Source organism: Ambystoma mexicanum, chromosome 6p (genome assembly GCF_040938575.1).
Source record: "Ambystoma mexicanum isolate Mex_15411 chromosome 6p, UKY_AmexF1_1, whole genome shotgun sequence".
Classification (NCBI taxonomy): Eukaryota; Metazoa; Chordata; class Amphibia; order Caudata; family Ambystomatidae; genus Ambystoma; species Ambystoma mexicanum.
Window position 1 is genome coordinate 591,733,612 of NC_090935.1, and position 23,905 is coordinate 591,757,516.

The 23,905-nt window shown below is 44.1% G+C and overlaps 1 protein-coding gene across 1 annotated transcript in view; it reads left to right on the forward strand.

Moving 5' to 3' along the window:
• AP3B1 (adaptor related protein complex 3 subunit beta 1) overlaps positions 1-23,905 on the forward strand; it is a 2,743,269-nt gene that overhangs the window by 2,458,479 nt on the left and 260,885 nt on the right. Inside the window, exon 25 of the mRNA XM_069627424.1 lies at positions 6,920-7,017. Coding sequence (XP_069483525.1) covers positions 6,920-7,017 — 98 coding nt within the window. The remainder of the gene's footprint in view (positions 1-6,919; positions 7,018-23,905) is intronic.

The following is a 23,905-nucleotide window of genomic DNA, read 5'->3' on the forward strand; positions in this document are numbered from 1 at the left end:
CCAACCTTTGACTTAGTTTTAACATTGGGTACCATTCTGATAGTGTTTGATTTCTTTACGTGCACCTAATGATTCCAAACTGTATCAAGTTATACAACAATACAACGTCATACATACTACTCCACTCAGTTTGGCATTAGTCATAACCGTTAATACTAAGGTAGTAATTCCTCTATACATACTATATAGTGTGAACTGAACCAACCTGATGTCCTCCTCACGAGCTGAATTTCTGCAATTATTAAATTGCTATATTTTTTCATTTGCATCGCAAATGCGCAAATGAGATGATAAATACATGATGTCCTTAATACAATAAAGGACATGAGATGACATTTATTACCATGGCGCACACATTAGTTCATGTCCCTATGGCTTTAATCCTTGTAACCATATCTCTTTGTTTCCACTGGATCCAGATGTAAGGATATGATGTCATCAATACAACTCGTGTGATGCCATCCGCACTGACGTCTTCAGGCGGGTGACGTCATATGCAGCACGTCGCTCTCACAGACCAATATTAATGGCGTTCGCGCACACTACACGCGTGGAACGCCAGTGATATTTGAACCAGATATTGCTGGCATTTTGGTAAGTGTTTGGATTTATCCCCTATTCTGGGAATTAATGTTGCGCTAATGCATTTGGGTTATTCCAGGAATCTGATACATTGATTACTATCACAGGTCTTGAACCTATTAAACGCTAATTTCGTGTCAAGTTAACTGGACAATCCTTTGTCCCCACCTTTACTGTGAACATCCATTTGTTCGTGATACAGCCAAACGGCCCGGGGTAAGATTTACATTACAAACTGACATATGTCCACTTTGAGATTTCAATTAAGATTACAACAGGAGGGGTCATTTACAATGACAACCTATATTTTTATTTAATTTTTTTTAACAGATGAGATGTAATTATTGTGACAACCATCAACGCAATCGAAGGATGTATACGGAATTATATTGATACATGCACACGCATTGACAGGGTATGTTCAATTTATCATTTTAATTAGTCCATTAATTCGTTGAAGTGCAAAATATTTATAGTATCCTACCTATACCTTGCTGTAGGTCAATCAAATTTCGGACCTTGAATACTAGGATGAGTGCAAATCTTTTTGGTAATTCACTTTCCTTCACGGGGCATGTGACTAATAGCTAGACCATAAAAGACTTAGGCATGCAATAGCAATTCCTCACAACAGTTTGAAGACCTTGCTTGTCACTACAAGCTCAAGATACATATAAGAGCACAGTGAAGTTAATCAAGTGGACACACATTTTTTCAATTAATCTTATGACATTAACAGGCGGTGCATGGTTTCTTATGGTGAACAACCCCCACCCCCAGGTAATTACCTATATAGGGTTGCATTAGGAATAATTCAATTATTGTATTTCTTCATCAAAAACACCTTTAATTTGTGTTCCCTACTTATTTTTAATTTGTTTTGCATTTGACATGACCATCTGGGGTTTTAAATAATTTTTGCTTTGGATCTTTATTTCTCGAACAACATTCTTTGTATTTATTACTGCTTATGTTCATTATATTATGGATACTAATATTCCTGTGACCCATTAGAATTTGTGTAATTATAATTGGCATGGCAGCCTTGAGGACAACCCAAGGGTCGAAACAAGTTTCGGCTGACCACCACATCGGTATATCAATAAAGAAACACTTGTTGTAATGTTTCTTGAAAAAAATGTTCTATCTAAGATTTGATTTTGATCGACAAGGATACATTCCCTAACTTTGTAGAGGCAGAGCGCAGATACCACATTCCCAAATATACCTTATAATTCACTTATTTAAGGTCCTTATGGGTGATCTTTGGGGTAGGAGTGCGCAGCTTGCCATTAAGACATCTCTCTGAGACCTAAAGTGCATTTCTACAAGGATCGTCCCGTATCTTCAGTTTTCTACTGCTACAACATGCCTCTTTAGCCCTCTTCCTCGCTCTAGTACTTATGGGATTATGGGACTTGAAGTTCCCAACAACAAAGTCAATTGTTTTAAGGAACTACTTAATTTTAAGGGTAGATGTACTTCCCTTCAGGTCATTTAAGGATGATCCATTAGAATTCATTGTTACAGAGGAAGGCATTCTGTTTAACTCAATATTTCTGCTTTCTTTTCCATTATACCTTTGGGAGTAGGGAGGATTTTTTATCCTGAAATAACATACATGGTCTTTTTGTTATTAAGGTCTGTTCAGGTTCAATGGCATTTGCGTTCATAGCCACAGATCATATGTGGTTCAGATACATTATAATGACAATAGGCCATTACCTGTTCTGCCAACCTGAAAAAGGTTCTCTCTTTTAAAAGACAAATAATGTGTCTCATCCCATGGGATCTCCTTGCCACCCTGGGCCTTGTCTCCTGCCAAGTGATTGTCCCACAGTACACCACCCCCATGGTCAGGATCAGGAAGTGTCTGCCGTTCCCTGGCCACCTGGTAGGAGAGTTTAGGTAGGGCTTTAGTGAGGTGTCTGTAGGATTCTTCACAGCATCATGTGCTTGAAATAGTTGCATGCTTTCATCACTATTACAGACAGGTGTTAAATATAAAAATCTGTGACCATTTTTATTTTTCCAGAATGCTGGTTGATTTTAGACAAAGCAGCCAGGAACCATTGTGCTATTTATCTTCATACGATTTCCTATAGTATATATATTTACTGAATGAGGGTGATTTTCCACTGATTGAATTGTTTAAATACTGTATGAGAGAATGCTTATTTATTAATAAATGCCAAATTATTCACACACTTTGCCACAGAAACTTAGTTACAATATGCAGACTGGCTGTGCACACGACTGCCCGTAACCATGCTGTGTGATCGAAATTACATATTTGCAGTGTCACATGATTTGGGGTGTGTGTGTTAGCAATGCATCCATGTATTTGGCGGCATGAGGATGCATCATGAAACATATCAATAGTAACATAGCTGGCTTACTCTAATTGTGCAACATCATCCAATGTAGTTTAATGGGAGGCCCCCGAGTCTTGAGCTAAACATCACTCTAGCCCGATGGAAAAAGCATGAACTTCCACGTCTTGTATCCTTCCTAATCATTGTGACCGCAGCTTCATGAAAGTGATTTACAGTAATCATAGTGTCATAGATTGTGCGCACAGCTTCATGAAAGTGATTTACAGTGACCCCGCTGCTATAAACAGTGACTGCCCTTTTATGAGTGATTTACACTGGGAAATGACATATATTATAGACTGTGCGTCAGTGACAATTCTGGCAACTGTTGTGAGTGCAGCTGCATAAAAATGACTTTCAATGGCAATGCTGGTGTATGTTGTGGGCACAGGCAGCATAAAAATGTTGTCAAATGCTCCTGTGTGCTGTTGGTGACATGGAATCTACTGGATTTTTTCATTTGTTAACCTAGAGAACAAATAGTAAATTATATGGCTTTTTAACCCATTATTCTTAAAAATGTTTCCTTTAAAATGCCCCATATCAACCTATTATTTTTTTTTAACTTTCTTGCTGGCGTACCTCCCGATTTCCCCTACACTACTCACAGCTGTCTTGCTACGCTTGTTCGCTTGTGCTTATTAATGGAAGATGTTAATGCTCCTGCACTAAAGATATTCACCTGCTGCCATTGACCTTGAATAATTCAGTGCCAGTGCCCCCTCAGGAGACCTCCAACTGCCCTGGCACCATAAGCAGCCTCTTCTAATGCCATGAACATAATAGTTTTCCTGTCTGCTGGAACATTTTGGTGCCAGAGCCCACATACCGCATCCTTCTTTCCATTAAATTTCAAAGGTCTCATAAATGCTTTTCCACCAAAGCCCTTTATTGCTCTGCGGTGGTGCTCACTTTGCTGATGGCATCTCCGCTGTAACCTAGCCATCTCCGCTGTAACCTAGCCATTCCTGGCTTGCTTTCCTTTAAAGTTGCCTTCTTGATTGCTATAACTTCAGTGCATAGTCTTAAAGCTGCAGGTTCTTTCTTGTTCCCCTTCGTTGCTGTTGATTTCAAGCCTTCGTTCTGGTCAATGGCAGTATTAGAATTTAATGTTCAAAGGTGGAGGAGTGTTTCTACATATTAGATCCTATAAGTGTTCTGAAATGTTACTTGTGCAGAACATTTGAATTCAAGATTGATGACCAACTGTAAACTGACGTTTCTGACCCAAGGATTGCAAAGTGATCCTTAAACTGACCATCTATAGGTGGATCATCCCTTTCCAGAAAGTCTTAATCTGAGTTAGCTAAGAAGGAAGTCCCTGAAGGAGTCTCGGCACATGTCTGGGTTCAGGCTGCTATGTCCTCTTTGCAAAGAGGTTTGTCTCAAAATGAAATTTGTCAAGCAGCTACTTTGGGCCTTGCTCCATGGTTCACTAAACATAGATCTGGTTCAGCTGGCTGCTGAATATGCTTCAGGGGGCAGATCAGTGCTTCAATACTTCCTGTTGAATCCAACTCATCGTCACCCTACCTATTAGACTACAGTTTGGGGAGTCTTTCAAAGAGAAGTCATTGTGGGCAGATTGTATTCACTAGAAGAACCGATTACTTACCTACGGTAATGTTATTTCTGATAAATACAGTTGGTCCTCCCCAGAGACCGCATCGCCCTTCCTTTTGCCCTGCATTCATACCTCATGATATTAATTAGAATTGTTTCCAATCGCACTCCAAATTTTGGGGATCAAGTGACTGTTGGTTACTCTAAACCTCTGCCTTGAAACACAAACTGATGAAATGTCACTCTGTATATTCGGTCCTGGGATCTATGTCCAAAGGCCGGTTAGAAAAGGCTGCACCTGGGAATTTCAGACCAAAAGGCAATATTCTGCAGGTTCTGCCTTTTCTAACTGGCCCTCTCCCATTACCTTTGAGGGAGCTCACGCCCCAAAATCCTCCTCTGCATAGCAATCATCTCTAACCAGTACCGCAACCACCTTCCCACTTACCTGCTGCAATCCCCGGCTGCCTCCTTCCTGCGGTCTGGACACTGCAACCCTGGAAGCCCGATGCACTGCATGTGCCTTTTTGTCTGCAGACTTGTGTGGCTTTTTGACTGCAGACTTATGTGCCTCAGGCTTTCAGGATGCAGTATTTTACCATGAACGATGGCCCTGATGTCACTTCCGGCAACTATGGTGCCACCTTCTGACTGAGAGAAATAGTTTCTGGAGTTGATTTGTGTCAGGATGGACGGTAACATGTCTTCCTAACGAATCATTTTATAACGAATGCACATATAACGAAAATTATATAACGACAAAACATAACCCATTTTTCTGTCTTTTTTTGGGGGGTCCCCCTTAAGCCCTCGTTTGCCCCCTAAAGACCTACCACCCCAAACGGTTCCCCACAAGATTTAACCCTTTACCCCACCCCACATACATTTTCGTTACGTTTTTCGTTATATCATTTTCATTATATATTCATTCTATATAACATTTTTGTTATAAAGACTGTAAAATAAAATAGGTATTTGTGGGAGGAATAACAATATCCATCATAAATAACATTATCGACAGGTAAGGCATTTGTTCTTTTGTATCGCAAATCAGCTCACTGGCCCGTAAATCCCTCTTTTAATGCGTATTAAAGAGCTCTGGCAAAGAGCTGAAACTCACTCTAGCCAGATGGGAAAATCACGAACTTCCCCTTCTTTTAACGTTCCTAATGGAGGTGCGCCTAACCCGCTGCACCCGCCACTGCCTGACGGTGCTAATCCAGGCTTCCCTTTGCCCCGTGGAGATGCTTGGGAGATGTTGCCACAGAAGTTGTATCTCTTGTGTCTGTAGAGTCGCAGTTAATTTGGGGACCAGACTACAGGTCTTCCAACCTTCCGTTTTAGTCCAGTGTCTTCCATCTATTTCAAACTAGTGCAACGGAATGGCAAGTGTTTTTATCAGGTGGAACATGTGAAATGTTTGTGAAAGAACAGCATTGTTTGAGCTTTAATGAGACTCGTATGATGATGCCGATTGCCGGAGTCTATTTAAGTCTGGACATTAGAAAGAGTTCTTATTGCATCCAGTATAGATGGACCTATTGTTATTACTTGCTACAAATGCATCTTGTCCTTTGCTTGCTTTGTAACATTATCGCCATTAAAAGCACAAAGAGCCGAGCCGGCCAGGATGTCATGTCATCACTTCTTAGCAAGGACAACTTGATTTCTTTTGTACGCCTTTGTGTAACCCTTTGTCAGATTCAAGCCCACTAAACTTTCGAGAGCCCAAGTGGATAACTGTGACTACTAAGTATACATGGCATTTTGAACACGAAATCAATAACCTAAATCAGCAGTAGTCAACCTTTGCCGGAGCCCCTGCAGAATGCAGAGGAGGCTCAACTTACCAGGTACAGCTACGCTGCCTTGTGTGTGGCTAACATGTGATTGTTAAACTCTTTGTAACCATTTTCTTCTTGCCATGTGTGATGTAAATCGAACGGTACGCATTGAAACATAGTTTGAACTGTGCTTAAATATTTGTACATCATGTATGATCTGTTTTGAGTGATGTTTTGGATCTTCACAGTTGGGTGTGGGAATGTGGTCAGCGCTTGCATCACACAAAGTCACAATAAGCATCATTTGAGTCTTGTTGCATCCCTGATTTCTTTGGCCCTTTTAGCGCAAATGAATTCCTCCCTGTCTGTGAATCGTCGAGTATGACTGACATGGAAATGTGCAGCTGTGGCTGCGGCAGCTGGCTAGATAGCCCGACAGGGCATGTGGCCAAACATGCAGATTGCCAGTAAGAATCACATTGGTATCTGAGCAAGCCTTTTATCATGTTGATGTCTATAAAAATGAATGCATCTGCTAGTCTGTTGTATTACACCCAATGTAAGTTTGGATATTATTAGCAAACCAACTATACTGTGCTCCTTTCTCTTGTTTAGTACCAAGGAGGACCAGTTCAGCGTTAGTCTCCACCCTCCTGTTGGAGAACTGCTTTTACCTGTGACCATGTCCGAGAAGGATTTTACTAAAGAGCAAGGTGAGCACTTCCTTTGGGTGGGGTTGGGGGGAAAGGGGGTGAGGGAAAAGAGGGAGAGAGAGAGATTGTGTTGCAGTGCACATATTTGGGAAACTGAAGTGAACGTAACTGAGGTTCAATTCGTAGCTAATACAGTACCATTGGAATTAAGCACTTCAGTTAGGTTGTCTTGTGGGTTTATGCTACAGTAAATTATGCACTACTGGGATGGGTTTAAAAGAACAGCCGTCATGGCAATTCCAGCTAGCATTATTGCAACATTTAGCTACCCATTTCTGCGCATTTTCTAAACACCAAAACTAGAGCTACATTGCCTCCCTGCACATTGAGTGGGAAAAGGAAGATCCCCTTTTAATACAGAGGATGTATGGGCGTGCAGTTCAGTAAGGACTCGTTCTCACATAATCGTTTGCGTCGTTTGTCTCAAAAGATGATCAGTCTAATGAAAAGGCGGGACTGTACATTTCTTTGCAACCACTGATATTTATCTTGATCTTCCCCATTGCTGGCTGAAGCCTGCCTGCCGCTTAGCAAGCCAAGGTGAGTAATCGAATGGGGCTTTGGCAAAATAACGTTACACTTTTCTAGTCCTCTGAAAATTGCAACAGAAGGGGGTAAGTGAAGCAAGTTATTATTCTATTTCTCTTTCTGTTTGCCACTTTATATGTTGATCAACTTCTGTATGCTTGCCGTGCCTGCATCTTCCCTGGCTTACCGTTCCCAACCATGAGTGCACACAAGACGACTGCATAGAGAATAGCTTTGACCCTCTGTGGAGTTGTTGCCAACATTTCTTTCTTAGTCTGCCATTTTACTTTTGTGGTTGTTGATTATGTCTTTGAGCGGGGCTGGCAGCTGTTTGCTGTGGTTAATAGAGCAGAAAGGCTTCGCTGAATAAAGCTATTTGAAAATGTGTTTGTGAAGTTTGTTACTCTGTTCTGGTCTCTTGGCATTGCTGTTGTGCTCTCTCTACCTTCCTCAGTATATTTTTGTGATGCTGACAAATTTACTGCAATGTTACAAAGCTTTTTCCGACAGCTTTGCATTCCTGCGGTTTCCTGTTAATGGGCTTTTGAATTTGAGAGTGTCTACAAATATGTTTATTGGTTACTCAATTTCAGGTCCCTAATTACTCCTGAATTGATTTCCTAAGACAAAATCCCACATCACCTAAAATAGATTTCTTACAAGGCAGCAGTTCACACTGGTTAAATTATCGACTTTTCGAAAGGGTGGAGCTGTTTTCATTTTTACTTTATATTGGAGTGCAGAAGGAGTCTGTTTATTTTCTCATTTCCACGTAGCAGCACTTGGCTTAGCTGGTAATTTCTGAAGAAATTTAGTTTTTAAGTTGGTTCTTTTCATCAAAGTATGTACGTGACACAGCATCCACTTTTACTTCATAAAAACACGCAAATACTCCCCAACTTAAAAAATAGGAGGTAAAAATACTTGCAACAACAGAAATAGCAAACAGTGGATAAGTAAGAGCTGAGTCATGTCTTCTACGCACACAGTTCCATGAATATGTTTGGATTAATGATTTTAGCAGGGCCACAGAAAGGATCTCTAATATCACCGCCTGATTTGAAGAGGAACTATAAGGTAGACAGACACGTATCTCTTAATTCCCAAGTATGTATTCCTAGGTGCAAGAAAGTATGGGTTCCAAAACAAATTTTCGTTTTAGAGTCCAAATATATTTGTATTCACCTAAAAGATACCCCCATCGGGAAGAGACATACTGTTTTATCCTAAAAAAAATAATTTCACTTCCAGATTTAAGAAATAAACTCCTAAAGCTTATCTGGAGCTCTGGTTCTCTTTGGTTGAAAAAACTTGCAGTGTTTGCAAACAAGTATTGTGCAGGTTAATCTACCTTTCAAGAACAGTTTGATTACATTTCAGATTTAGTACTCTGCTATAAGCAAAAGCTCCAAATGGCCTGTTTCGGGATGGTGTACAGTAGGAAGAAACGTCAATATGCAGGTCATCCTGTACAACAAATCCAAGCAGTGTTGCTCCAATTTGCAGCTCAGGTTTGCCTGAATTGCTAATCTTTCAGGCCATGTTTTCTCTATTGTTTTGTGGCCAATATTTGTTAGTTTCATTTGGTATGATAGGCATTGTACAAACAGTGTCTCGGTGCATATAGCTATATTCTCTATTCTAAATCTTTTGAAGGCATTCAGTGGCTTTTATCTGGCATTTTAGAGTGGTACCGTTTCTATGTTCCCAACCCTCTGTAGTTTTCGAATCTCATTGTCTTTAGATTTGAGGCCTGGCAATTGATTAAACGGCTCATCAAATCTCATCCTGTGTTTTTGCCTTTTTTTTATTTCCCACAGAAGATTGTATGTAAATGAATCATTGTCTCATCAGACTGAATCATTAAGTTTACAGATGAAATTAGCATGCTGTGTATGTGTCCATTTCTCATGCTTATTTATATAGGGCCCTCAAGACTGAATAATTCAAAATAACCGCTGTGCCACTCGCCAATCTGAAAGAAATGATTGGGGGACTCTGTTGCTCACCCATATTATGGGAATTAACTGTGTTGCTCACCTAAATGATGTGGTGCTTGGTTAGTTAACCTCTTAAAATGTATATTTTAATGGATTCCTTCCTCCCAGGGATTCCTCAACTATAATAATCCTTTCCGCATCGCAGCTGATCTTCATTCTGCCGCCTGGGGGCGCAGCTCCATGTCAGCTCTGTCATATGCCTCTACATGCCCTGCACGGGATATGACGTAAGTGCCAGTATATATTGTGACCCTGTCCCCTCAGTTCCTTTTTTTCGTGTGTGCAGCACTCAGTTTGCTATCAGCAACATGCGTGTGGAGTTTTTCAAATTTATATAATGCCCGGCCCAACTCTGTGAAGGCCTCAGGTTTCAAGCCGTGCGTGGATTGCAGCCGACAGGCGTCGGTAATGTATCTGCATCTGATTTGCCTCTATTGCTTGAGCGAGGAGCACAAAATCCAGGGCTACGGTCAATGCCAGTCCATGTACCCGAAGTATCTACGGGAATGTGCAGCAAAAGTTCTTCACCTAGTTCCTCAAGGCGATGGGTGAAATTGGGCAGTCTTGTTAGGTCGTGTTCCAAAGAGGAGTTTTCCCCCCACGCAAGGAGAAGGACAAGAAGCAGCAGCACAAGAGATCCCGCTCCCCAAGCGGATCCTTGCCACCAGCATTCTTTGTCCTCTTCTAAAAAGGGTCTCCCCAGAGAAGGCGGCTCGGGTACCCTTTTCAACTTAATTATCCACTCTCTGAGGAATGGGAACAATTTTGTCTGAAGATGCTAGACATGTTTGTCAAGGCACCAGCGGCTTTGGCGCCATTGTCTCAGGCAACAGTGCTGATCGCCACGTCATCATCACCAACGGGTCCTACTGTGTCCTCTGGGACCAGCAGGGTACCTGCTGGCCATTGATCCTGCAACCATATGGCCTCTGGCCTGGACCATAAGAGGGACGCAGGTCCTGGATGCCGTCAGACCCCCACCTCCGGGCAGGGAAGTCTTGGCGCTGGTTCTGACTTTGTCCCTAGGGCCAATCGGCACTGGTAGGCGTTGGGGGGAGAGGGGGAGGCGCCCTCTGGAATATGCCCTTCTTCCTCTGAAACCATTAATGGCGAAGATGTACAATATCTAGGATGAAGTGGAGAACCAGATGCCATTTGGGTTCGAACCTTTGGTCCCCAGCGAAGAGAGCGGGATTTCCAGGAGGAATTCTTTGAGGAAGGCAGAGGCAGCCAAAGACTGGCCTTGACTTCCCCTGAACTGGGCATTCTTGCAGGTCCCACGCCTGGTAAGCCTCCGGTGTCTTTACAGAAACTGATGGCGGATACCCTAGGCATATATGCTCCATCCAGATTCAAAATTCAATTTGAGTTGACGGACATCCTGGATGAAGGCCCTTAATGGGAGACTCTGCTACCATTCAGTGAAGCAGTTGAGCCCATGGTTCTAGAGGTGTGGAAGAGGCCTGCCTCTGCACCTGCTGTTGACAGGAATTGTGCTAGGAAGCATTGACCTGCTCTCTCCGATCCAGTCTTTTTGTCCACTCATGCCTCCCCTGAGTACTTGGTGATACAGGCCACGACTCTGAACTTGATGTCCTCCACACTTATTTCTCTCCCACCTGATAACGGGGGGGATTAAAAGGCTGGACACCGTGGGAAGAACATTTTTTTGCATAGGGTAGCCTCGCCCTTCATACAGTTAAAACGCCTCTTGCAGCCTGGCAAATTTCTCGTTCAGTGTCTGGTCTGCTGTGGCCAATGGGGGGGGATGAGCACTTCCCTGAGGGGGAGATGCTGGAGGGCTTCCTGTCAATGGTCCGTGATTGCAGGAGGAAGCCTCTCATCTTAAAATTGGAACTGGACACGGCTGATTCCGCCTGCAGATCCATGGCCACATGTACGGTAATACCTCACTCCTGGATGTATATGCCGGGGTTCGCACAGGATGTCCAGGCTAAACTCTTAGACATGCCCTTTGATGGACAGAATTTGTTTGGATCTAAAGCTGATGACTCCCTCCAGAGGTTCCAATCATCAAAGGTGACAGTGAAGTCCTTCTGTCTGGCCATGCAACAACCCACCATGCCTTGTGCCTCCTATGTTCCATGTGGTTGAGGCCTGAAAGCCCTGGGAAGATTGCAAGGCAGGAGATTCCCCAAAGAAGGAGCAGCGGCTGCCACTGTCCCCTCATTGTCTCAAGGTGCAAAAAACCTCAATGATTTTCTGCCATAAATCCTCTGTGGGAGACGGCTCCCTCTGTTAGGCACATAATGGTCCAAGACAACGTCCGACACTTGGGCATTGCAGGTCATCCAACAGGGCTACTGTCGCCCATTTGTGAGAGGTCACCTGGACCATGGCCCTCAATCCAACCACTTGGCTCCAGACCCATCCTCTTGGAGGGGATCCATCCGCTTCCTTCAAAGAGCGTGATAGAGCTGGTTATGCATTCAAAATGAGGCAGTGGTTGGTATTCCACCTGCTTTCTGGTGCCAAAGGAGGACAGGGGTTTGCGTCCAATAGTGGATCTGCGGCTTCTGAATGTGTCCCTTTGCACTGACAAATTCAAGATGGTTAGTTACTCTGTCCCATATCTTGTAACCCCTCAATATGTAGGACTGGTGGGTTTTACTGGAACTTCAGGATGCCGCCTTCATGTGCCTATCCATCAAAGACCGGAAGTACTTAAGGTTTGTGGTGGGCCAAAATCACTACCACTTCAAAGTCCTACCGTTGAGTCTTTCTCCAGCTCCCAAGGGTTTCACCAAGCTGCTGGCAGTGGTGGCAGCTTGCCCCAGGAGGGGAAGGCATTCATGTCTTTCTGTACCTGGATGACTGGCTCGTTTGAAGTTGCTTCCCAGATCTAGTGTCGGAGCACCTACTCTGCACATACACAGCTTGGTGTTTTCCCTGAGCTTAAAGCCTCGGGTTTCGTTGTCCCAGCCTCTCTGATTTTTCAGGGCAGTCTTTGACACTCGCCTGGGCAGGGCATTACCGCCCGAGGACTGAGTGGCAAACATCTTTCAGATGGTCCATGCCCTTCAATTCCAGGAACAAGTCACAGCCTCAGCCTTTCTGAACCTTCTGGGCCTCGTGGCCTCCTACAACCTAGTGTTCCTTGAGGTGAGGCTGCACATGAGATAGCTTCAGGAACACGTATCAGACCTTCTACAGACCTTGGACCAGTTGGCTAAGAATCTTACGTGGTGGGCTGTAAAAGACAATCTGCTGAGAAGTGCTTTGTTTTGTCAATCCTGGCCCCAGGTGATGGTGGTCAGATGCATCTCTGAGAGGTTGGGGTGCTCGCCCATCAGAACTGACAGTGAGCAGACTTTGGTCTCCCTTGGTGTCATCAGTTTGCTGGAGCTGAGGGCGATTAGGCTGGCTCTGGATGCCTTCTTCCCCACTGTGAAACACAGAACTGTGCCAATGCTGATAGACAACACAGTGGCCATGCACTACCTCAACAAACAAGGTGGTGTGGGGGTCCTTGTCTGAATGCAGAGAGGCAATGTGATCATGATTCTGGGCTCTGGAGAACGGTATCTTTCCGATGGCAGTCCATCCGGCCGGAAGAGACTGTCACAGCAAATGCCTTGGGCAAACAGCCTTCGGCCTCCTACGAGTTGGCACTCTGCAAGGACGTTGTGGAGGAGAACTTATCCTTTTGAGGAACTCCTCAAGTGGATCTCTTCACTTCCAGTGTGAACAGGAAGTGTGAGGAGTTCCTGCACTGACGGTTGAGTGGACATTCGTTCCAACCTTATCCCTGTCATTCCGCTGGTTCTCAGGAGATTGAGCCTGTTCGGAACCACGTTGATCCTGATTGCTCCAGACTAAGCGCAGGGGATGTGGTATCCAGAGTTGCTGGAGATGTCCATCTGCCCTCCTTGGTGCCTTCCGAGTAGACTTGACTACTCTCCCAATTGGGTGGGCGGGTTCTCCACCCGAGCCTCAGCAGCCTGAACCTTCATATTTGGCTACTGAGAGGTTGAAATACAAGGAGTAGGACTTGTCATATGACGTCCTTGATGTGCTCTTTTCAGCTCGGAGACCCTGCCTCAAAGCCTATTTATGCCTGCTGGTGGTGCAGATTTTCGGCTTGGTGTTGGGAGAGGGATCTGAACACTTATTCTGTCCATTATCGCCAGTTTGTATGTATTTATTTTTTGCTGCCCATGCCCCAAGCAGGCCTGCAGATTGGCCCTGTTACAGGATACCTCTCACTATTTTGGTTTTCGAGAAGTCCCTGGAACATGGCTCTTTCTTCACAATCCCCACTGTCAAGCAGTTTTTGCACGATTTGTGTAACCAGCTTCATGCACACCCATTTGTAGTTCTGGCATGGGATTTACATTTGGTTCGACATTCGTTATGGGAGCTCCGTTTGAGCCCCTTCATTCATGTTCTGTTTGATTACTCACCCTTAAGGTCATATTCCTGGTTGCCAATCACTTCCTCGAGACGGGTGAGTGAGCTCCATGTGTTATTTGTTAAAACTCCCTATTTGGTTTTCTCCAAAGAGAAGGTGACTTTGAGAGTGAAGCCCTCTTTTCTTCCAAATGTTTTATTGTATTTTCATCTCTCGCAAAAGATCTACCTTCCTTTGTTGTTATCCTCCATCTCATCCTTCTAAGGCAGAGGAACCATTCCATTGGCTGGAACCGGTGCAGGCACTGGGCTATTATGTGTCTCGGACAAGAGGTGTTAGGACAGATGATCAGCTTTTTGTTGGTTATGCTGGTGCCCTGTCATGGCGGATCATTCTCTGGGTGTTTTTATCTGGCTGGGGAAGGATGTGCCTGAGCATCTCATAGTCCAATCTACCAGAACAGTGGCTGCCACCTCTGTCATGCAGAAAGTGAGTTCTGTCGTGGACATCTGCCAGGCGGTAACGTGGACGTCGCTGCACACATTTGCTAAACATTACTGTTTGGATTCCCTTTCAGAACAAGACACCTGTTTTGGTAGGGCGTTCCTCCAGAGTTTTCTAGATGGTGCCTTTGCTCTCCTTCCTCCTCCAAATTTTCTTACTGCTTTGGGAGTCGATCATAGAGGAGGAATTGGTGGGAGTAAGAAATCTATTAGGAAAACAAATTGCTTACCCCTCAGTAATGTTTTTTCTGATGCTTTCTCCCACGGATTCCTCATCGCCCTCCCTACCTGCCCTTCTTAGCGGATAGCCAGTACACCAACAGTGTAACTGAGGTCATGGTGTGCCTCAATATATGATGGCCCTGATGTCATGTCCAGCACGTAGAGGTGTTGGATGGAGCTGGGCTGCATCCCCTGGTGGTGGAAATGTTTCCAAAGAATCACTGTGTTGTGGATAGAATGATCATAGATGAGGAATCCGTGCAAGGAACAACCAACAGAAAGAACAGTACAGAGAAGTAAATTATTTGTTTGTCGATCTTAATTTCATTAGAGGTTATTAGTGGACCAGAGAATCGAATGTTGCATTTAAAATATTATTCTTTCATCTAAACTTAGGATGAACAGCAATTTTTGTAAATATATAATTTTGTGGATGAGACCAGTGCATTTGCCATACCTAGTACACAAAACGGCTATTACAATCGCAACAGTCCTATTGCTGGGACCTTTACATAGGATTAATGCAAGCTGATTGTTACATTATAACAAGAGTGTGAAGGTGTGGGAGGCAGAAACAAAAAATGTGAACAATATACTAAACAGCTGAGTAACACATGACAGTACAATATTCTTCCATGAGTAGGTGTTTCTTTCTTAAAAGCAGCACTGCAAAATTCACCATGAGGAGCCATGAAAGCCTTCTGTATCACTAAACGCTCATAAGTGAGGCAATGTTTAGGGAACATTTAGTTTTTTTCTCATTGACCAAATGAATGGCATAGTAATGTATGAGTTGTATTAATCAACAGACCCTCTTGTTGGTTGCAGTGTCTGGCAACTGTTGCTTCATGGAAAATGTGTTTTAGTCACTTGTTGTTTACAGTTAGCTATCTAACTGGTATATTTTTGGATATAAACAGTGGTTGAGTGAATGCCGTCCTCCCCTTTGCAAGAATAGCCATACTCTGCTTTCATTTTAGCTAGAGACGAGGCATTTTTTGCCACTTTAGAACCCAGTTCTTTTTTAAGAAAAATGTTTTTATTAGTTTATTCACACAAACAATACAAACCAAACTTGCATTGCATATGGTAACATTTCAATTATGCATCACTTCATTATATTCACTGCACCCCTTATCCCTCCCCCCTTTTTCAGCCTACTCCTTCTCACATTCTGTTCCTGCATCTTGTGACAGGGTGTCCTCTGCCATGGGTTCCGTCGGATCTCGCATTGACCCAAATAACTCCGCTATTAATAATTTCCAGGCCATCAGGGTCTCTGTCTTTTCCTTCCCCCAAGCACTACTTGATTCTTGCCATATCATGGTTTCTGCCTCAGCCCATTTCTGCAAATCTTTCCACCATACCTCTAGTCGTGGTCTATGGCATGTCTTCCACCCCATAGCAATTGTCCTCTTTGCTAGCACATATGCCAGGTCCTTTAGTTTGCTCACGTGCTTGAGTTTTTGTGGTCTAGTGAACCCCCCTAATAAAGGCCCACACTCTATCAATTACAATCTTAATACCTCTTTCTTCTAGTCTGTGTGCCACTTCGCTCCAAAAACACTCACTAACCGGGCATGACCAAAACATTTGTACCATACCAGCATTCTCTTCATCACGTTTGGGGGATGCTTGCCGTCCCACGTTTTTAAACCTAGCTATCTTCTGGGGCGTCATATACGCCCTATGCGTAATATACAGTTGTATCTGTTTTAGTCTTGCAGTCCTTGGCACCATCTTATGGTACACTTGGGCTCGTTCCCACATCCCATCATCCATCGGGGCTCCACTTCCGCCTCCCAGTCTTGTCTTAGTTGCACTACCTCCTTTCCTACTTTGGACATCATCATCTCGTATATTCTGGATATCTCATGTCCCCCCTCTGCTATGTCATAGATTATATCTATGGTGACATCTGGTTCTTCCTCCAGTACCACTTCGGGCCATGTCCTCTTGATTCTCTGCACCATTCTATGATACGTGATATACTGCCCTATGTGTAACCCTGTTTCCCCCCTCAACGCCTCAAAATCTATTATAGTCCCTTCTTGCCAAACATCACCCATTGTTGCTATCCCAACCGGTTCCCAGTGGTTTCTGATTGTCATCATTAGTTGCTTCTCTTCCCCCGCTAGTGCTACCAATGGTACCTGTGGGGAACACGGGGATGGGCTCTCCATCCGACAAGCCCTACTCCACATCTTCCACCCAAGTATCATCTTGGGACGCCCTTCCATTACTGTCTTGGGAAGCCACATGATCTCCCTTAAATAGAATGGGGCACAATCTCGTCCAAACAGCCTGGACTCATAGGTCACCTCCTCTGAGAGCCATTTAGCCATATATTGCAGCAGGCTTGCTATATAATAGACTTCATAGTTAGGCAGTTTTATACCCCCTCTCTCATAGAAATTCTGTAGCTTCCAGAGGGCCACTCTATTCCGTGTGCCATGCCAAAGAAAATCCCTACACATAATATCCAATCTAACAAAGAACTTTTTGGGTATCAAGTGCGGTATATTCCCAAAGTAGTGCAGAAGCCTAGGTAGAACCACCATCTTCAACATTGCCCCCCGTCCCATCCTTTCTAAAGGCAGCTTCACCCAAAACCTCATGCAATTTTCAATCTTCTTAATGGCTACCTCTGTATTGCACTTATGCTCCTCTTCCACCGTGTGGTATATATCTATCCCTAAATAGCGAAATGTGCTAACCTCCCATGCTATCTGTAACACCGGTAGCCGTTTCAATGGGATCCCTTTGTATCCACCCAATGGGAACATGCTAGATTTCTGAGGGTTCACCGCTATACCAGACAGCCCAGCATATCTTTCCATCACTTCCAAGATGTATAGAAGGTTCTCCTCCGGGTGTCGCAAGTACAACAGCATGTCGTCCGCATATAGGGAGATTAGGTGTCGTTCCCCTCCCACAGCAATACCTATCGTATCATATTGTTGCCTCAAATATATTGCTAGGGGTTCCAAGGCCAATATATAGAGCATAGGGACCATGGACATCCTTGTCTGGTACCCCTGCGGAGTTGCCATCTTTCGGATATCACTGCTCCTGTTTTAATTCTGGCCAACGGTTCACTATATAACATTTTCGCCCATTGTAAATATCCAGGCCCCATTCCATTGCTCGCCAAGGCCGCCAACAACCATGGCCATTTTACCAAGTTGAAGGCCTTTATTGCGTCTAATGATACAATTGCCAATTCACCGTCATTCTCGTTCCCATGCTCAATAACCCGATGGAGTCGTCTGAGGTTATTAGATATGTTCCTGTTCGGGACATAGCCCGTCTGGTCAGGATGTATTAATTTGCCAATAACCCTCCTCAATCTACTTGCCAAGACGGCCGTCAGTATTTTGCTATCTTGATTTAGCATTGATAGGGGCCTATACAAACCACAGCTATGCCCAGGTTTATTAGGTTTAGGAAGCGGTATTATAATCGCTTCCCTAAGTGACTCTGGCAGTCTGCCCAGCTCATATGCCTCATTCAACATGTCTAAAAGCGAAGGTAGCACCTCCCCTTTAAATATTTTGTAGAATTCACTTGGGAGTCCATCAGCCCCCGGAGTCTTGCTAGTGGGCAACTGTCTTACCACCTCTTCTAACTCTAAAGTAATCCGTGCATCTAGCTCCTCCCTCTCCTCCGCACTGATCTGCGGCAATCCTATATCCTCCAATGTTTCCGCTATCATCGCGTAATTACTCTCCCCATCATCTCCATATAGTAGCCTGTAATAGTCTTCAAACTCTTGGTTAACTCCTTCTTGGGTATCCACTACACTGCCATCTTCCCTCGTTATCGTTCTGATCGTGGGTCTGGGGGTTTCACTCTTATATAGCCATGCCAAGATCCTTCCTGGTTTATCCCCTCCCGCATGCGGTCTCTCTATATATTTTTTATAGTTAAGGTTACACAGTCTTTCCCAGTGCCCAGCACATTTATGCTGAAACCCGAGTATCAGTTTGGTGTCTTCCTTATTTTCCCCCTTCAGTGCCCTTTCCAATTCTCCCTCCGTTTCCCGCAGGTCAGCCAGGATCCCTCCCTGCAATCCTTTGGATTTTGTTATGGCTACCCCTCTCATCACAACTTTGAAGGCTTCCCACAATGTGCCTGCCGAGTCCGCGCTTACCAGTATTAGTCTCAAAGTAGTTCACAATCTCTTCCCTCATATCCTCCCTAAAGAAGGGGTCCTTTAGCGCCTCTGCTCTGAGGCGCCATATCGGAATCCTCGCTCTCGGGGGTCTATATTGCCATCCGATGATCAGAGGCGAGTGGTCTGAGAGGACCCTCGCTTTATATTCCGCTTGCGTGATTTCAATAATTATCCCTTGTGTGACGAAGACATAGTCCAACCTTGTGTATAATTGCTGCGGGGCAGAATGATGCGAATATTTCCTCTCTTGGGGTTGTCGCAACCTCCACACATCTCCAATCCCAAAGTCATCCAACAATGTCTGCAGCGCTCTAGCGGCTGGGGCGGGTCTATCCATTTTCCCATCTGATCTATCAACCTTAGGGTTTAGTACACAATTGAACTCTCCCCCCAGATCACCGCGCTCCCCACACACATGCTAAGGTTGTTACATAGGGTTCTAAAATATGCCGCCGTGTTTTGATTTGGGGCATACGTATTTATAATGCTTATCTCGCAATTTTCCACCAATCACCTCGTCATGACCATCCTCCCATCCGACTCAACTATCGTCTGTAACAGCTGAAACGGGACATGCAGCGCCACCAAGATAATCACTCCCCTGGCATAAGCTGAATAGGACAAGCCCACCGCCGTCCCCTTCCATTTTTTCGCAATCATCTCCATCTTAACCTGTGTCAGGTGCGTCTCCTGCAGCAAGGCTATGTCTACCTTCTGCCTGCGCAGATATAGCATAACCTTATTCCTTTTTAAGTAGCTATTGAGCCCCCTGACATTCCAAGTAATTATTTTAAGGTCTCCCATGACTTGTCAGAGTCCCACTCCTCCCCCCCACGCATGCAGTCCAGATTCGATTGTATTCCCCGTCTATATAGGCTGGTTTCCCAACTCAAACTCCCCGTAACTAAAAACACAATAAACACCCAACCTCCCACCCTCCCCTCTACCTACCCCATCCCAACAACACTCTCCCCAACTGTTGCCCAGTTTCATCCCTGGATCTCAGGCACCCCCGCATCTAGCCCTTTCTGGCAATAGCCCATACTCGTGGCTCAGCAGGGTAAAGCCGCCCTAGTGGCTGTCTTACTACTAACTCCTGGGGGGGTTTGTCGCCTTCGTTCTGCTGCTCCTGTTTGCTACAAGTACACTGCGCCTAATGCTTCCAGTCAACTTATGCATTTTATTCTCTATATTCCAGTCCAACAAGATCAATAAGTCTGAAAGTGACATAATACAATTCGAATGTTCCACAGTCTCTTGCTGGGGCTCCCCCCTCACTTATCACCCCAGTATTCATAATGCATCCCCCTCACTTATCGTGCTTCTCGTGATCCTGCTCCTCATCTCGCTCTGGACAGCCCTGCAGGTCCAGCCATGCCGCCGTTTCCTCTGGGGTATCGAAAAAGAACGCTTTACTTTTATGCTAAACTTTTAGCTTCGCAGGGTACAAAAGCATGTACTTGATCCCAGCAGTGCGCAGTCTTCTCTTGACCGCACATAGCTGTATCGCTGTCTCTGCACCAACATTGTGTAATCCGGATACGCCGTGATGTTGGTAGATGCCCTTTCTATCGTTCCACCTTTACGAAAGTACTCCAAAATCTTCTCCCTATCTTTATAATTCAGAATCTTCGCAATAACCGCTCTAGGAGGGGCCCCGGGCCGTGGTTCACTCAGGGCCCGGTGTACTCGTTCAACAGTAAACCCTTGTGAGAGCTTGTCTGCTCCTATCTCTTGCAGGATCATATTCTCCACGTAGTCCGTGGGGTCCTGGCCTTTTTCTCCCTCTGGCACGCCAACCACACGGATGTTGTTCCGTCTTGCCCTTCCTTCCGCTTCTTCTGCTCGGTTCTCAAGATTAGCCACCTGCTGCTTTAATATGTGGATCTCCTTTGCATTATTTGTGCTGGTTTCTGTGTTGGTTTTCACCGCACTCTCCAGACACCTCGTTCTTTCTGCCAGCGCTCTGACCTCTTGCCGCAGCAGGATGACTTCTATTCCCACTGCATCTATTTTGTTCTCCAGAGCCATTCGTAGGTCCGCCATTGCTGTCTCCCATGTGGTTCTTAGCTCCGTTATAGCTGCTAGGACCTGGTGGTTTTCTCCCTCTGGAGTGCCGTCCGCAGAGGCTGCCGCTGAGCTTTGCACTGGGGCAGTAGGAGTCTGTTGCGTCTTGGCAAAGACCTCCATTGTGGGTTGTTTACTCTTGGTCCCGAGTCCTATCACCGACATCATGCAACCCTGTCTGCGTGTCCAGTTCCGGTCCCTTCGTATCGTACAAGTTCTATCTCCCGGTGGTTCTGTGGCACCACCAGGTCAGTTCGGGCCCAGGAGTGTCCCCCTCGGAAAGCTGCAGTATATGGTAGCATGCGCTATGCTACGATTTCGAGTGGGTTGTATCCTCCCACGTACCTTCTCCGACTGTTGCAGACAATACCCTATTCACTTGTTCCCAAGGGTCTCTAGGTGCACCTTCTTCACCACCACCACCATACCTTGGGCTCTTGGTGTTATGATAGAACCCAGTTCTTTGTTTTATTATTTATAATGCGCACCAGACCCGGGAGTATAAGGGCACAGGAGGCGACAAGAAGATTTTCAGTGTCTCTTGAATTTGTCTATGAGGTAGCGTGGGGCAGCATGTTTGAGGCACTTGTGAGTGAGGGATGCTGCTTTGACAGAGATTTTGTCCTTTGTAGTGAACGCCAACAGACAATGAGGGACTCCAAGCAAAAAGGTACACCCGGTCATGTTTGGAAAAAACATGTATATATATAGAAAAACTAGGAGACCGAGGTATTGAATCTTGTTTAGGTGACAAGACAAAGCTAGACCATAACTGAAGCACTAACCAAACACTATCACTGGGAAAGTGCAAACCACATTGCAAAACAGGAGAAGAAAAAATTCAATTCACATCCTAAATTTAATAGAAAATTCTCATTTAATTTCATAAAGTGTATCATAAGAATTCTAAAAACTCCTAATGTGTAATCAAACATTGAAGTCATAAAATACAATTCATGGAAAAAGTTAATACATGATTGTCAAAAACAATTATTCAAAATAATAAGCAACACATCCAGACCCATACAATTCACCAATCACTCCATTCATACTAAACTCATACATATCTACAATTCATACCACAAAAACAATGGTGAAAAACATAGACTATACATAAACGCAGATAAACTGATTGCACAAGATATTATAGCACCATTTTCAAATTCTAGTAAGTGGCGAGCACTATATTGCTAGAATATCATTAGAATGTCCTAACGTTGGAGACCTTCACAAAGTCATATTAATTGACAATTTTAGCCACTTCAATGGTGGACAATTTAGAAAACCGACATGTTTCTTTCCATCTTCATAATTAAGTTAATTGTGTGGAAATTAATCAGAGTGACTAAAAAATTGAAGTCATCAATGATCGATGGTGCTGAAGTGTTGCAAAGTTCAATAGGCCAGTCTCGTCCTGACACCTAAACAAGAAATGGAAGGGACAGAGATTACTCATCTCAAATCGAATGGGTTTGGGAGTTCAGTATAAATCTGTAACATGCTCAATCAATGAGCATGAATACAAGGTCACATGACCTGTAGAACCCACCAACGGTGGGTCACAAACAGCTAATGAAAGGATCAACAGGGTATGGTGACTAAATATATTAGGTACCACCCCTCTGTACAGTGCAAGCGAGTGAATACAAGAGTGAGAGCTGTCTAGTTTGGCAATCTGGTGAAACGCAAGCAATCCACATATAGTTGGTAATTCTAAGGCAGTACATCCAGGGTGCCCCTAGGTAACCATGGCTGGTCAGAGCCCGCAGAGAATATAATATGCTTTTAGCAGAAGTGATCTGGAATACTATAGGGCATGTTAATTATATAATACAGTAGCTATAAGACTGCAGTCAATGTAACACTTACTCTGCTGTATACCAAAGCGCAGCATACACCCCAATAGTTGGATCAGACAATTCAGACCAAATGCAATGTAACCAGGTAGAGATCCTGTAAACATGTGCCCTATAGAAATGATGCATAATATCAAATCAGATGTGACAAATGGTAAATCAAAAACATGGCCTCAAAGGATATATCTAGTCATATAGAAATTAATAGAATGAGGAAAAGAAAACGAGAACCAAACACCATAAAAACTTACTTGGATGGATAGGTGTCGGCAAAACCTTGTATAGCAGTTTAGATTATGACGTACATCATCACATTGCCGGGACCATATGCGTGGATGCAGAGATGGTCGTAATAGAAATATCCCGCCACAAGTTATTTAAAGCATCTGACAAATGGAACCGTAAGAACAAACGTTGTTAGCAAGTTAGACAACCTGTAAGTGTATGTGCTATATAAATACACATATACTCCAGCACGAGTGGCTCCGCACCGTATGATAGATGCGCCGCTCGTAATGTATTTTTTTCTGACAAACGCAGAGGAACAACATGCACCCAGAAGACTGTAATAATAAATGTAATTCTGTGCCGAAGCGAGCATGAAAACCTGTGGGCGGCGCACATCGTAGGTGTGTGTTAGTCAGAATCAAACAAAGTAAAGCTAACACGCCAAGTCATCCGTTTCGCCAATAGTATAAGGTAATACGAGTGATGGTAAAAAAGCAGAAGAATGGAGCCCCAAGAGCTGCACCATAGTTAGAAGGCAAGAAAGAATTGTGTACAACTGGTATCTGCAAGTAAGAAATGCACTCGAATGCTTACCGTGTGCGGGAGCCTACATCGGGTGTCCATGGTGGAAGTAAACCCAGTCTCTTCAGGAAATGGAAGAAGGACTGTAAAATGAAGCTGACGGCTCAATGTATGCCGTAGAGTATCATGGTACTCATCACGTGTGGCAGTGCATTCAGAGTCATTGGATGCGGCCATATTGGAAAGGAGTCACTATTCACATAAGATTGCTGTGAATGTTATCACGATTAACACAACAAACTAAATGGGCGGAATAATACAAAAGAAAGAAAGAAAGCGGATGGTAATGCAATGAAATAGAAATAATCGTTATATCTGAATTCAATACTATATCATCAAAGAAAGGGTTTAGA